General features: G+C 33.3%; 1 protein-coding gene across 1 annotated transcript; it reads left to right on the top strand.

The window, feature by feature from the left end:
• The first annotated feature begins 6,204 nt into the window (after positions 1-6,204).
• LOC122278175 (NADH-ubiquinone oxidoreductase 20.9 kDa subunit) lies at positions 6,205-6,902 on the top strand. Its single transcript, XM_043088281.1, has 2 exons — positions 6,205-6,467; positions 6,562-6,902. Exons 1-2 carry the CDS (start codon positions 6,314-6,316, stop codon positions 6,708-6,710), a joined length of 303 nt encoding a protein of 100 aa, XP_042944215.1. The 5' UTR covers positions 6,205-6,313; the 3' UTR covers positions 6,711-6,902.
• Positions 6,903-13,694: the final 6,792 nt, after the last annotated feature.

The following is a 13,694-nucleotide window of genomic DNA, read 5'->3' as shown; positions in this document are numbered from 1 at the left end:
GATATTGCAGCAAGTATAAATCGTCTTTAGCAAGTCCCTTCCCAATCATCCTCCAATTTGTGAGATCCTGAATGTAGCAATTATCATGAAGAAATATGACACAACAAGTTGAAGTAGTGAACTTGCTTACATACAAAAGATTGAAGGTGAAAGATGGGATACATAATACATCATGTAAAACAAGAGTGGGTGAAAGAGATATGGAACCTATATGAGTAACAGAGGCTAAGGCTCTATTGGGTAATTTGACAAATGTATTGTGAACAGGCGAAAAGAACTAAATAAATATACAAAGTGCATCATTTGATTCGTTGCTCCAATATCAATTACCTAGTCAATAGTGGAAATATTGGAAAGATTAATGGTATTGGTGGAAAACATAAAGTGTTTGGAGAGGGATTTACCTGATAAATGTTCAAGAGATGATGAACAAGTTGCATTGGATACTCTGGAGGTAGGCTGAAATAATTCTGAATTAAGAAGTACGAGCAATTGTTAGCACTATGACTGGGATATTGGAAGATTGTAAGTGGATTCATTGGAGGTAACTTGATTGGCAGAAGCTGAAGCAGTCGAAGACCTTGCTTTAGGGCAATATCTAGGTTGATGTCCATGAATTTTAAAGCACTTCTCAATAGTATGCCCTTGTATTCCACAGTGAGAGCAAACATGTCTCTCCTTCCATGTAAAATTCTTCTGTTTAGGTGAAGACTTGCAGAGGAATTTGAAGATAAAGCAGCAAATTGAATCGAATGAATCAAAACAGAACCAATCTCACGCTATCTGTTGTCTTGAAGAATAAGGAAAAAAACCTTATTAATTGGGAGAAGAGGTTCAAAAAGTAAATTTAACCTTGAATATGCGAATAGGAATCATTGAGCCCCATAAAAAAATACATAGCATATTCTTGTTGATGTAGATCAAGCAAGGAATGCAATCCTCCACAAGAACAAACAGGCAGTGGCCTGTAATTGAGTAATTCATCTTATAACCCTTTCATCTGTGTAAAAAACACATTGACAAAAAGATCATCTTGGGTAAGAGAAGCAATTGCCTTATGAGAAAATCTCTCTTTAAGATCATATCACATTTCCATTACAGGATTAACGTAGATAATGCTTCTTGTAATATTTTTGGAAATGGAATTTAAAATCCAAGAAATGACCATATTGTTGCATCAGGTCCAAGAATGAAATAGAGAGGAAGAATTCGAAGGCTGTGATATAGTTCCATCAACAAAGCCGATCTTGTTCTTCACAATTAACGTCATCAACATGAAACGATGCCAAGTGTGGTAATTGTCTTCAGTGAGAACTTGAGTTACTAGTAGAGTGCCTGGACTATCACCGTGATGAAGGTAATAGGGATTTGATGCATCCTCATGAGGAAGATGAGGATCAGAAGAAAGAGAAGATGAAGTTATGGTTAGCACGTGGAGAATAAAACTACTAATACCATATCAAGAAATGAAGAAAAATATCTTCCTTGTATTAACAGAACTGAAAGTAAAATAAACGTGTCTATTTATATACATCAAAAGAATGAGCAGGAAAAATAAAAATAAAAATAAAATATCTAATCTCTAATATGACCAAAGATGACACATAAGAACCCTTCTCAAGGAATGGAAATTTTCATATCGAACCCCTTTAGTGGATGACAATATATATATCCAACATTAAACAAAGAAATACGAATATGACAACTAGTATTAATTAAAAACTAAGTACTCGATGGAGAGCATGTAGAAGCTGGAGGCTTCCTACGCAAATGGACACAAAGCCAAAGTATAGTTAATATTACGACATAAGCAAAAAGCAAAAGGATACGAAGATGGTAGCATGCAAGTTATATGACCTCCTATTAGTTTCTTTTCTAGGCCATAATTAAGTTCTTATTCTCTCTTCTGCAAGATCCACCGAGTACGAAAATGGTGGCCTTTCATGTTTGAAACTATATCAATAGATACATACTATGGAGCTGATCGTGTCACATAATAAGGCATGTTCTTGATAGCTAGGGTGAAACTTCCTGCCCCCTTGTCACTTAGTTCATGACATCTTGGAATATTTGGGCATGGACCCTGCCTATAGCTCTTACGTACCCAATGCTTGATGGATCGTGTTAACTTGCTACATTGTTTAGATGCAAGCCTTAGAGGTGGCAGGAAAAGAGAACTATGACCTTACTACTCACAAATTCTTTCATAAAAGGATCTTGTCCATGGCATTAGATGGCACAATGGGAACTAGTGTAATTTCCTGTTCAAGAACGGGCAATTGGGTCATTCACTTGGAATCTCACTACTCCCACATCAAGAACTGGGACTAGAAGTTCTTTTTTCGCTTCTAGAGTTGTTTGAAGGTTCCCCATTGGTGAGGCCAGCCATCATGAGTTTCACATGAAGGCCTCTTGGCATTTTATTCCTAATGGTTATCATTTCGAAGTTACTCCCACAAGGGGAGAGGTGGAGCGTTTGGATCTTATTTAATCATCAGTTAGGGAAAAGCCAACCTCTGTTGGTTCTGATGTGATCCTCACTCAAGAGAATATTGATTGTTTCTTTGTGGTACCAGACTGGTCACATGTTTTAGTCGTTGGATTCCTTATTTGGTGGGTGCAAGAAAATCATAATGTTTTACCATATTCCTAATTATAATGGTGAGACCATTACTTGGATGTTAGATTCTTGTATAATGGATTGGAAGATTGGCCACCTTTGTACGATTACTGTAGATAATGCCTTCTCTATTGATGTTGATGTTGATGTTGATGTTGATGTTGATTATGTGAAAAGGAGCATAAAAGATAACAAGTTCACAATTTTGGGGGGTGAGTTTATACACATGTGATGTATTGCACAAATTTTAAATCTCATTGTAGGTGATGGTTTAAAAATTATACATGATGCAATAAATAATATTAGAGAAGCAATAAGATTTGTAGGGTCTTTACCTGCAAAACTTGATATGTTTAAAACATATACAAACGAGCTGAACATGAAATATGAAAAAATTGTGTCTCTAGATGTTCCTAGAAGATGGAACTTCATATATCTAATGAGAATGAGTGATGCACAACTTTTGGCTCCTCCATATGAGGATTGGCAAAGAGTTCGGATTTTTATTAAATTTTTAAAGGTCTTTTATGTTGCCACCTTGAAAATCTCTCACTCATTGTACGTGACTTCAAGTATGTTATTTCAGCAATTTTGTACAATTGAGCACACTTTGAATAAAATGTGTTTGAGTGAGGATAGTGTGTTGATGAGTATGGTGTCTAATATAAAGTCTAAATTTGATAAATATTGGGAAAACAGGAATAAGATGAATATGATTGTTTATATAGCTTTTGTCATTAACCCTCGATATAAGATTAAAGCCTTGGTATATTGGTTGAAAGTGTGCAAAGGGGATGAATGGGGAGATAGAATTGAGGTCAAAGTGAGATTGTTCATGAATCATTTGATTGAATAATATCACAAGTTTCATGAGTTAGGTAGTGAAAAATCAAATGTGAATAGAAGTTCTTAAAGTATTATTGGTAATGACCCAGACTGTAAAGATTTTGATACAACTTTAGAGCAATATCTTGAGGAGCAAAACAGTTCAGTATTTAGCTTGGAGGTGGATAGATATTTGTCGGATGTGATTGAACCAAAAACACCCAAGTTTGAGATTTTGACTTGGTGGAAGAGGAACTCGTTTAGATATTACATCCTTGCGGATATCGCACGTAATGTATTTGTCATCTATATTTCCACCGTTGCATCCGAGTCTGCATTCAGTAACAGTGGACATGTATTGGATCTCTTCCGAAACTCATTAGCACCGGAGACTATGTAAGCATTAATCTACACTCAAAATTAGTTGGGTTGTAGATCAATTAATACTCAAGAGGTGGAGGAGCATGTAGAAGGCCTTGATATTGAAGGTAAATATTTTTATTTGTTAATTTTGACTTTTTATTACTAATTTATCAATTTTAACTTAACTTCTATATTTATTTTCTTCTTAAGGTGACCCTCCTTGCTCAACTTCAGCAACTTAAACATTCTTTGTTCATGATAATGACCAGGTCAAGGCTATTATGTTTTGTATATTGTGATCGTCATGTATGATTTTATAAGAAGATGCTTAAGATTTCTTTTGTTGTAATGAAATATAGCTTGTGTATTGTAATGAACTATCCTGCGTGACAGCCGCTCTGCTATTCTTAGCAAGATATGTACTAATCCAGAGTGCATTAAGAAGATCATTTGATTGTGAATTGCAGTTAAATGTGAAGTGACAGTGAATCTATGACATAGTTCTAGACCCTTAATTATCATTATTTTGGGTAGAGTGACATTTGTCAGATCACTAATTGGTTTTTTGGTTCTTGAGCTCATGCATGATTAAGGAAAATTTAAGGTAACTATCCCACCACAAATTACATATACTTATCTTTTGGTTCTAAGCATAACCGAACCAAATTTTGTGAAGGAGACTCTAAAGTCTATTGAATTGATAGGGTGATTTGTACATGCTTGTTGAAAATAGAAGGGAAGTGTTAAATCTAGCCTCCAAATTTTGAATTGAAAACTCTTGAGGTATTTAAAATTATAAGATCTTGTCAGATCACTAAGCTTTATCTGTTTACATGGCAAAACGTTTACGTTTGCTCTTGAAGTTCATGACTCTGTTACATCACACAGATACTACTGTCCCATATGCTCAAAGTCAGTGATGGATCATCATGAGTAGGTGGACTTAATTAATTGAAGTTCATCTTATATATTGTTATACTTGATCTGCATAATTTGAAGAGGATTTAGTATGTGTGTAATATGTATTATTGTGCAAAGTATTAGTCTAATTAGTTGTGATGTATTATTATTTATTTTATTTTTTATAAATTAATGTTTTGCATTGTGATGTAAACAATAATGTAATATGTAGTGTGCACGTATTGTGTATATTAATGTATTATTATTTATTTTGTATAAAGAGAAATAATAAGCCTTTTGAATTGTTAAAAAGATTTTTTTTTTTTTAAAAAAAAAAACCTTTTAAAAAGTGTTTATAATATTTTTTAAAAAATCTGGATATTAAACATGATATTCAAATTTTTTTAAAAAAAATTATTTTGAAAATATTTTTTAAAAGTCTTAAAAGTCCTTTATATATATATATATATATATATATATATATATATATATAAATAAATATAAATATAAATAAATAAAGTATTATAGACCCGGATATCCGGTTCACATCCAAAAAAGGTGATAAACCCAAATATCCGGGTTTAAATCAGGTTACCGTCCGAATTATTTTCGGATTTTTCCGGATGGATAACTTTCCGGTTTTTAAAATCTAAATTTAGATTCAATTATAGCCAGATATCCAAAGGACCAAATCCAAATCCAAATCCGGTTCTACACCCTTACCCCCACCGCATCACAAGGTCAATGCCCGTGATTCGTCCACGTGCTTTCATAATTTGTCTTTTTTCCTTAAACAATATAACAAAGATTTACATTAATCCTCTTATAGAGTATTTACATAGAGTAATGCTATATATAATTATGGAACGAGTAAGTGCCGAATCATACTTCTAAAAAAAATATGGTTTATTATTAAAAAATTAATTTTTTATCATGTGAGTTATATATTTACCTTTTTTTTTAAAGGAGCTGCACGACGCTTGCACGTTCAATGATTATAAATATTATTTTTTATTTTAAAAAATTATAGTAATAAGATAAGATAAGTTATGTTAAGAAACTCTCTCAATCTAAACAATTCCTAAGTGAGCAATTCGTTTCTATTAGCCCACTATTGAGTTTTACTACTTAATAGCCACACACACCATACACCTCATTTTTTTATTTTTTAAAATTCTTTTTAAATTTATTCTTTTTAAAATAATTAAATTTTTTTACTCACTATCCATATTTCAAATATTTTATAAAAGAAAAAAATTAAAAAAATATATAATTTATAGTATATGAGCTTATGTTTAGAATTTTTTCCCACCATTTAGATACTAACAGTATCTCCGAATATCCCAAACTTAGATTATTCATACCATTGTCCATTGTAAAGCCGACCTCGGCCCATGAGGTCCAAAGACATTTAAAAAGCCGAACTCAGCCCATTAGGCTGAAGCTTTATCATCTTTTCATTATAAAAGCGGAACTCGGCCCTTTTAGACCCAAAGTTCTAGTCTTTCTCGTTTACTTGGCAGTTGGCATACACAGCCGTAGTTGCGCTTGAGCAGAGAGAGAGAGAGAGTGGTAGAGTGACGGCGTCGTTGAGAGCAAAGAAAGATGAACACAGACATCACCGCTTCGACGAAGCCAGAGTACCCGGTCATCGATCGGAACCCTCCCTTCACCAAAGTAGTCGGAAACTTCAACTTCCTCGACTACCTCCGGTTCACAACCATTACTGGCGTCTCCGTCACCGTCGGCTACCTCTCCGGTCTCTCCCTCTCTCTCTCTCGCTCTATCTTTCTATTCAAATTGATAGCTTGTCCACGAAATGGAATTAATTTTGTTAATTTTTTGCTAACCAGGGATTAAGCCGGGGATTAGGGGACCGTCGATGGTGACCGGAGGTCTGATTGGGCTGATGGGAGGGTTCATGTACGCGTACCAGAATTCGGCTGGTCGAATCATGGGATTCTTCCCCAACGACGACGAGGTAGCTCGTTACAAAAAATGATGATGATTTCCCAAGAATATTGTTTACCTTTTTTCTTAGTGCTTTGGAAGAATCTAAGAAAAAATCCCCCTCTTTACGGACAGTATTTCCCATAACATTTCTCCCAAAATCATACATTTTGATGACGTTAATAATCAGAATGTTGAACACATTGTTTTCATATCTATTTGTGATCTAGTCGCGGTGTTGTTATGGTGTTTCTTTTTTGGGTGATGAATCTGATATTGCTTGGATTTGATGATCTTTGCTGATCTATTTGCTTTTTGTTTTCTGGATTCTCTGGGTGTCTAGGAAACTGTACAGTATAGTTCTAAAAGTCCCATAATTTACCACCCCTGGATTACCTTTATTTTATCGTAGCTTACTAAATTGTTAAGAAGCCCAACCTGTAGTTTCCCTAGAATTTTGGAAATCTAGATTCCCGATGCGTGTTTATTCCGTGCAGTTAGAAGAGTGCTATGAGGCTGTAGTTTTTTCCCCCTCTGCATTCTTTCTCCTTTTCTCACTGCAGAGAGGTCTAATGCTAGAGGGTAGTAAGAAATTGTTATATTTTTATACTAGATTTTTTGTTTCATGGATTATGAACTGGATAAAAGATTTACAGCAGGTATTGCATAACTTGATGGAATACAAACATTGCATGGTAACATATTGCTCAACAGTGTTTATGCGAGTTATTCTTGGGACAAATGGTTCTAAACTGGTAATGCACCAAATGCATATACCTGGAGACGTTAGGAACAAATAATGTATTTACTTAAAATGTATTATTGTTGAAATGATGAGCAAGAACCCATGTAATTATCAAGTGTTCTTGTAGCTTCGAGTGTATTTGATGATTCTGTTGGTTCAATGATCAGTAGACCCTTTTAGCAATATCGTCTGGTTTGTACAAGAATGTTATAAATTTTGTGAATATGTAGGCATTCCAATTTACATATTTTTAGTTAATTATAACAAGAAATTCCGTAAAACTTTGCTTCCTAAGTGATTGGAAATTTTGAATTGCTAAATGGTGGTTTGAAGTGTACCACAGTGTCTGCAGTCATTTTTTGGGTCCTTGTAAGGTCATAAACCCTCTTTCCCCGCCTCCATCTTTCTGTTATTAACTGTGCATTGCGTCTAATCTCTTCTGGGTTTAATTGTCTCTCCTATACTTATTTGAGGATTTCACCTTGCTGGCATCTGACTGAGTATGTGTTTATTTTGGGTAAGTGGTCAGTATACTCATTAGAAAGAAAACGTAGCAATTGTTTCATGTCATCACATTGTAGCCTTGAAGTAGTCTAGTATTATGTCACTGCAAATTGGAATTCTGAACTTGGGAATATTGCTGGGTACTTTGTTCAGCTATGCTTTTATGTTTTGTTGGGATAAAGGGTGATAATCCCATACCATCGTGGAGCTGAATTGAGGCAAACTTTGGTAGAGCTAGGCATACAGCAAACCGAAGACTTCCTCCCCCCCCCCGCCCCCCCTTCCTCTCTCTCTCTCTCTCTCTCTCTCTCTCTCTCTCAAAAGAACGAAAAGTAATTCTTGTAGAACGGAGCAAAGGCCAGGAAATGGTTAGATTTTGGAACATAATGGATGATACAACATTTGAAGCAATCCAATTTCTTAGTCAGACCTTCAATCAATCTAGGGGCTAGCCCCTAGGGTTTGGCTCAAGTATTTAGAGCATTGGTCTTGGTGGTATGCAGCTTGCTCCCTCCAGGTCTATGGTTCAAATTTCTTAGGTGCAAACAATTTCTAGTGGACATCGGACTGGAGGAATTTTTCTTTTGAATTACTTAAAGTGCACTTGTGGAAAACTTCTTGTCGAGACTGTACACCCCTGAGATTAGTTGGGACTTTGTTCTCAAATACCCGGTGCCAATAAAAAATTATAATCTGGGGGCTGAGATTTTGAGGATTGCTTCACTTGTGGTTCTTTTAGCCATACTTTTAGGAGTGTTATTTGGTTGACCCTTTGGATGGAATTTGGTAATGTTGACAAACAAATTTCTTCTTTGCTAATGTGACTATTGAAATGATTAAAGGTAGTTTCTCGCCCTAATGTAGGAGCAGTTCCTTCACCATTTGACAGGTGCTTTTGGGTGGCTTGACTTCAAGTGGTTGCTTCTCTAATATAGTTGCTTTGTTTTTTCCCAATCCTTCTTATGCTTGGTGTTGAAGGGTTGTTCAGGGAACTTAAACAAGAGTTGGTTTATAAAAGCATGTTGGTATGCTTCGTGTGAGTGGGTGGCTGTGTGTGCTTGTGGAAGCGTGTACCAGCTTTTAGGCGGTATTCCATTCAAAATATGGTATAGCCGTTCTCTTTCTATTTTTTATTTTCATAAGCAATTAGATATATTGAAAACTAACCATAGTTAAAAGGAGGGACAACAATGTAGAGCAGCCAAAGAAAGAAATCAAAAGGGTATGAGAGAGTCGAAATGGAACCATAGAAAATGACTACTTTTGAGCCTGTCCTTATTGTCAAGAAAATGAGAACTTTTGCATATGTTATGTAAGTAGTTTGCCGTTCAGTTTAGAAAGCGGATTGCAAAATTTGTGCTGCATGTAGCAATTTTTTATGTTATAATAGAGGTGAGCTGGTCATGATTGGACTGGAGTAATCGAACAAGACCTTTACTCTGTATACGTAAGCAAAAGTATATATGAACTCCCCATTATTTACAGGCAATCACCAACAGTGTTACAGTAGAGAGGAAGAGATGCATTATTCAAGATTTGCATGGGAGGAGATTGCATGGCTTAGTTTAGTTTGGATACAGAAATGGTTCAATCTGTTTTATCATTACAACTTTTTTAAATTTCTACATAAAATATAATAAACAATTTAATTTTTTTAAATTTTAAAATAATAATATTAAAAAATAATATTTTATTCAACTTTAATTTTTATATAAAATCATCTCATCTCACCCTCTAAACTACATAGATATAAAGAGTTTCGATCTTCAAAATCACACGCTGAGTCTGTTGAGGAGCCATTAAAATAATAAATCTGGAGGTTGATAATGGTGGTGGTTGTAGTATTTGTAGTGAAGGCAGCATTGAATGGGGGTAGGTAAGGAATAGAGATGGCGGAGTTTGGTAGAGAATTAAGGGGAAATCAGGGTAAAGAGAAGAGTGTGATAAGTGGGGGAAGGTGAGGAGAGAGAAGAGGAAAAAAATGGTTCCTCTCTACCTTGTGATAAGAATGGGGGAGGAGGGGTAGAGGGAATGAGAGGTTTTTACCCAAGAGAAGCTCTAAGTTGGAGGAAGACGGAGGAGGGAGGTGGAAGAGAGTTGCTTCTCTAAGATCTTTGAGAGTGAGTGACGGTGGCAGCAGGATAGCCAATTTATTTCTATTTGGCATCTGTCATCAATTCTTAAAAAAGTCAATTTTTCCTGCGGTGAATGAAAATCTTTGGTCAGTTCAGGTCAAATTATTTCACCATGATGTGAAATTTGTGTCAAAAAGCTATTATCTCCATGACGTGAAGGCTGTGGAGGCATGTAGGATGCAGCATACAATATAGACCAATAAGATAGTGAAAAACACAAACCCCTTCTAAATCTCGTTCAACTTTGATGGCAAATAGGCTTTTGGATTTGTTCAATTTTCAGATTGACCTTAGGTGTTTGCAGAGCCAAATTATCATAAAGATTTTCGTATTTTCGTTGCTTTCCAGCTTGGACTCGGTCTCTAACGGTTGCATGATCGCAATTGAAGCATCGTTTAAAGCTTATATATGATGGGGATGAATTACTGAATATCTAATTGTGAGATCAGAATCATTACTTTGGGTTTCCTGATTTTATTATTTATTGCCGTGGAAACCGAGATGATCCCAACGTTTTGTGCTTAACGCGTAGACCAGACCGGTGGATGAACAATATCCTCTCACTGTTCATAGTCATGTAAGAGGAACGTACAATTCGTAGAAGGAAAATGCTACACATCATTCCACACCACATACTTTATATATTAAAATAATATTTTTTATTTTTTTTATTTTTTATTTCATTTTATTCTTATTAAACTAATTAAATTATTATATTTATCATCTACACACTACATATTTATTATAAAAAAAATAATAAAAAAATTAAAATAAATATAGTGTGTGAAGTATGAGGATGATAAAAGAAATTTTCCTTCGTAGAAACGTATTAATAGACATAAAAGACGTCTTGACGTGATTATATATATATTAGATTTAATTTATAATAAAAGTAATTTATAAATAATTAAAATACTTTTCATATTTTTATCACGAAGTTTCTTCCTATTTTCTATTTTTTCACGCGCAAGGAAGGACTTTGATTTCGTGAACCGTGTAGTCAGGTCTTCTATTTCGCTGGTTATTAAGCATTTCCATTAAAGAAGAAGCAGGGTGATCTCATCCCACCTACCCCGTAGTGTTGGAAGCTTTTTGGCCCATTGTTCTTCGGAAAGTAGTACACGTTGGAAAAAAGAAAAGAAACGAAAAAATGACTCAAAAGATCAGGAATCAGCGACCCAATTCTTGCAATTTGAGAAAATGTCTTTATCTAGTCTAGTAGACGCGGCCATATCTTTGATTAGCGATAAAAAATAGAAAAGAAAAAAGAACCCTCGTCTGTATGTCAAATCAGGAGAGTTTTGACTTGTTCTCTACGCGTTGGATGACATATGGCATATGCTGCCTGACGTTTAGATTGGTCTGAAAAGTGTTTCAGACCCACGTTACGGCTCCATAATAGGAGCTTTGTGCCTAATTATATATATATATATTTATTTATTTTTTTAATCTTTAAATTAATCTTTTTTGTTTCTTGATTTTTGGTTTTTCTTGGATTCTCCTGCCATATATGCAAATGTTACAAACACTTCAGAAGTTCAGAGAGAGAGAGAGAATTTATTGTTCTTTTTTATGTATTTTTGGAACAGGTTGTGTCATGTGCAAGAAGTTCGATAGAAACGAGATTCACAGGCAGGGCTACCCCCCAAAAATAAGTGCAAAATACCCCCCGAAATTGTTGGTGTTTGGTGTTTGTTAAAAAAACCATCAACATAAAAGAGAATACTTTGTGCTTTTTCCTTTTTCTTTTCACTCCTAATCCCAAGCAAAGCACAAAGTGGTACACAACTCTAGGCTCTAGTGACAGATAAGGATGAAACATGGGGTTCATCAGATGCTGATGTCCCGAGACATTGAAGATAAAATAAAGGACAAAATAAGAAGAAAAAAGTGGGTCAAGAAGATACTCCTAAATATAGAGGAAAGAAGCAAGGTTCTTCTTTCTTTAAATTCCTTGTCAATGTCATTCTCAGATCTCACTTGATTCTGTTTTGGTAGATAACTCCTTGGAAGGGATGATGATGACGACGACGACCATGACAATAATAATATTTAAATGTATATGTATGCGTGTATAAAGATGGTCATGCATTCAACCACAAACTCCCAAAATTCTTTTCGTAATTTGGTCCAAAACGATTAGGTACGACTATGGTGATGGTGGCATTGTCAATTATGCAATTGCACCTTCCTAACAATTTCAACATTTCTTCCCTCTTTTTTTTGTTCCTTTGAATAATAATTCTTTGATCTTCGATTCTGTCGCGTTGACTATACATTTGTTTGAATCGAGAAAGTTTTGGATTTGTTGAAATTTTGACCAAATGTTGTGATCCATCTAAAATATCTGCACGCTGAACTAATTTTTTTTTTTTTTTTTTTTTTTTTTTTTTTATGTTGCAGACATTTAGGTGAGATTTTTTTATGAATAATATTTTATAAAATAAAAATTTTACGCCGACACATTTTCATTTAATTAATATGTGATTAATATTTTTTTTTCTATCTTAATATTTAAATATATATGCTTAATTAGAATGATAAAAATAATAAATTATATATTAATTAAATACATATATTCGACTTAACTCGATTCAAATATAATATGCTAATAATTATTGTCATAATACACGAATATAATACAAAATTAGGAAATTAAAAATTAAAATAATATAGCCACAACATGACCAAGATTGCAAGCCATATTAATAGACCAATTGAGTGAGCTTTATCTAGTTAAGGTCGGTATGTTGGAAGGTTGTCCTATTGTTTTGCCCCAAACAAAGAATAAAAAAAAAAACATATCATCTAAGATGTAGGTAGTTCTATTTAATGCACGTTATTGTTGTTGTTATCATCATATTTAAATATGATGATATGTTTAGAGTATCTTGTATAATTAAAATATATAATTTTTTAAAAAATTATTTTTTTATAATTGAATTTTCTTTTCTTTTAAACGGTTGTGTACAAAAGTTATTGTACATTTATATACATAATATTATTCGTTCGTCGTTTGGATTATAAGATGATTTCATCTCATTAACATCCAAACTGTATAAATATAAATACTTTTTAATTTTTAATTTTTTATTTTTTATTTAATCATTATATTTTTTTCAAATTTACAAATAAAATATAAAATATATTTTAACCTTTTCAAATCTTAAAATAAAATTAAAATTAAAAATTATATTATAATAATATTTTTATTTAATTTTTTTTCTAATCAAAATTTCATAAAATATCGTTAACTTAAATCATTATTTCAACGTTAAAAATGCTACTTAGTCTCATCAATATTATATTTCAAAGTTATTTCTCGAATATTTTATTTTTTTATTTTATTTAATTGTTAAAAAAATAATTATTAGTAAAATTATATATTTTTTAAATTCTTTTCTTAATAATTAATGATGAAAAAAATATTTATAAAAATAATAAATAAATAAATTACATATTCGGACTAACAGTACGTTAGGTAACCAAAAAAATAAGTGTTTCCTAGTCCGCTAGTGCCACTCTTTCAATAATGGAAAATGTTAGTAGAGCTACTCAATGTTATCACTTAATATTATTATTTATGTGTTTTATAAAAATGATTATTAGTAAAATTTTATTTATTTTTATTTTTATCAATAATTAAACATTT

The sequence above is a fragment of the Carya illinoinensis genome, chromosome 10 (genome assembly GCF_018687715.1).
Source record: "Carya illinoinensis cultivar Pawnee chromosome 10, C.illinoinensisPawnee_v1, whole genome shotgun sequence".
NCBI classification, from domain to species: Eukaryota; Viridiplantae; Streptophyta; class Magnoliopsida; order Fagales; family Juglandaceae; genus Carya; species Carya illinoinensis.
The sequence above is the reverse complement of the archived record's forward strand: the minus strand, read 5'-3'. Positions and strand labels throughout refer to the sequence as shown.

Coding starts and splice junctions, on each gene's coding strand:
- LOC122278175 (XM_043088281.1), top strand. CDS start 6,314: ATGAACACAGACATCACCGCTTCGACGAAGCCAGAGTACCCGGTCATC. Junction 6,468..6,561: donor CACCGTCGGCTACCTCTCCG/GTCTCTCCCTCT, acceptor TTTGCTAACCAG/GGATTAAGCCGGGGATTAGG.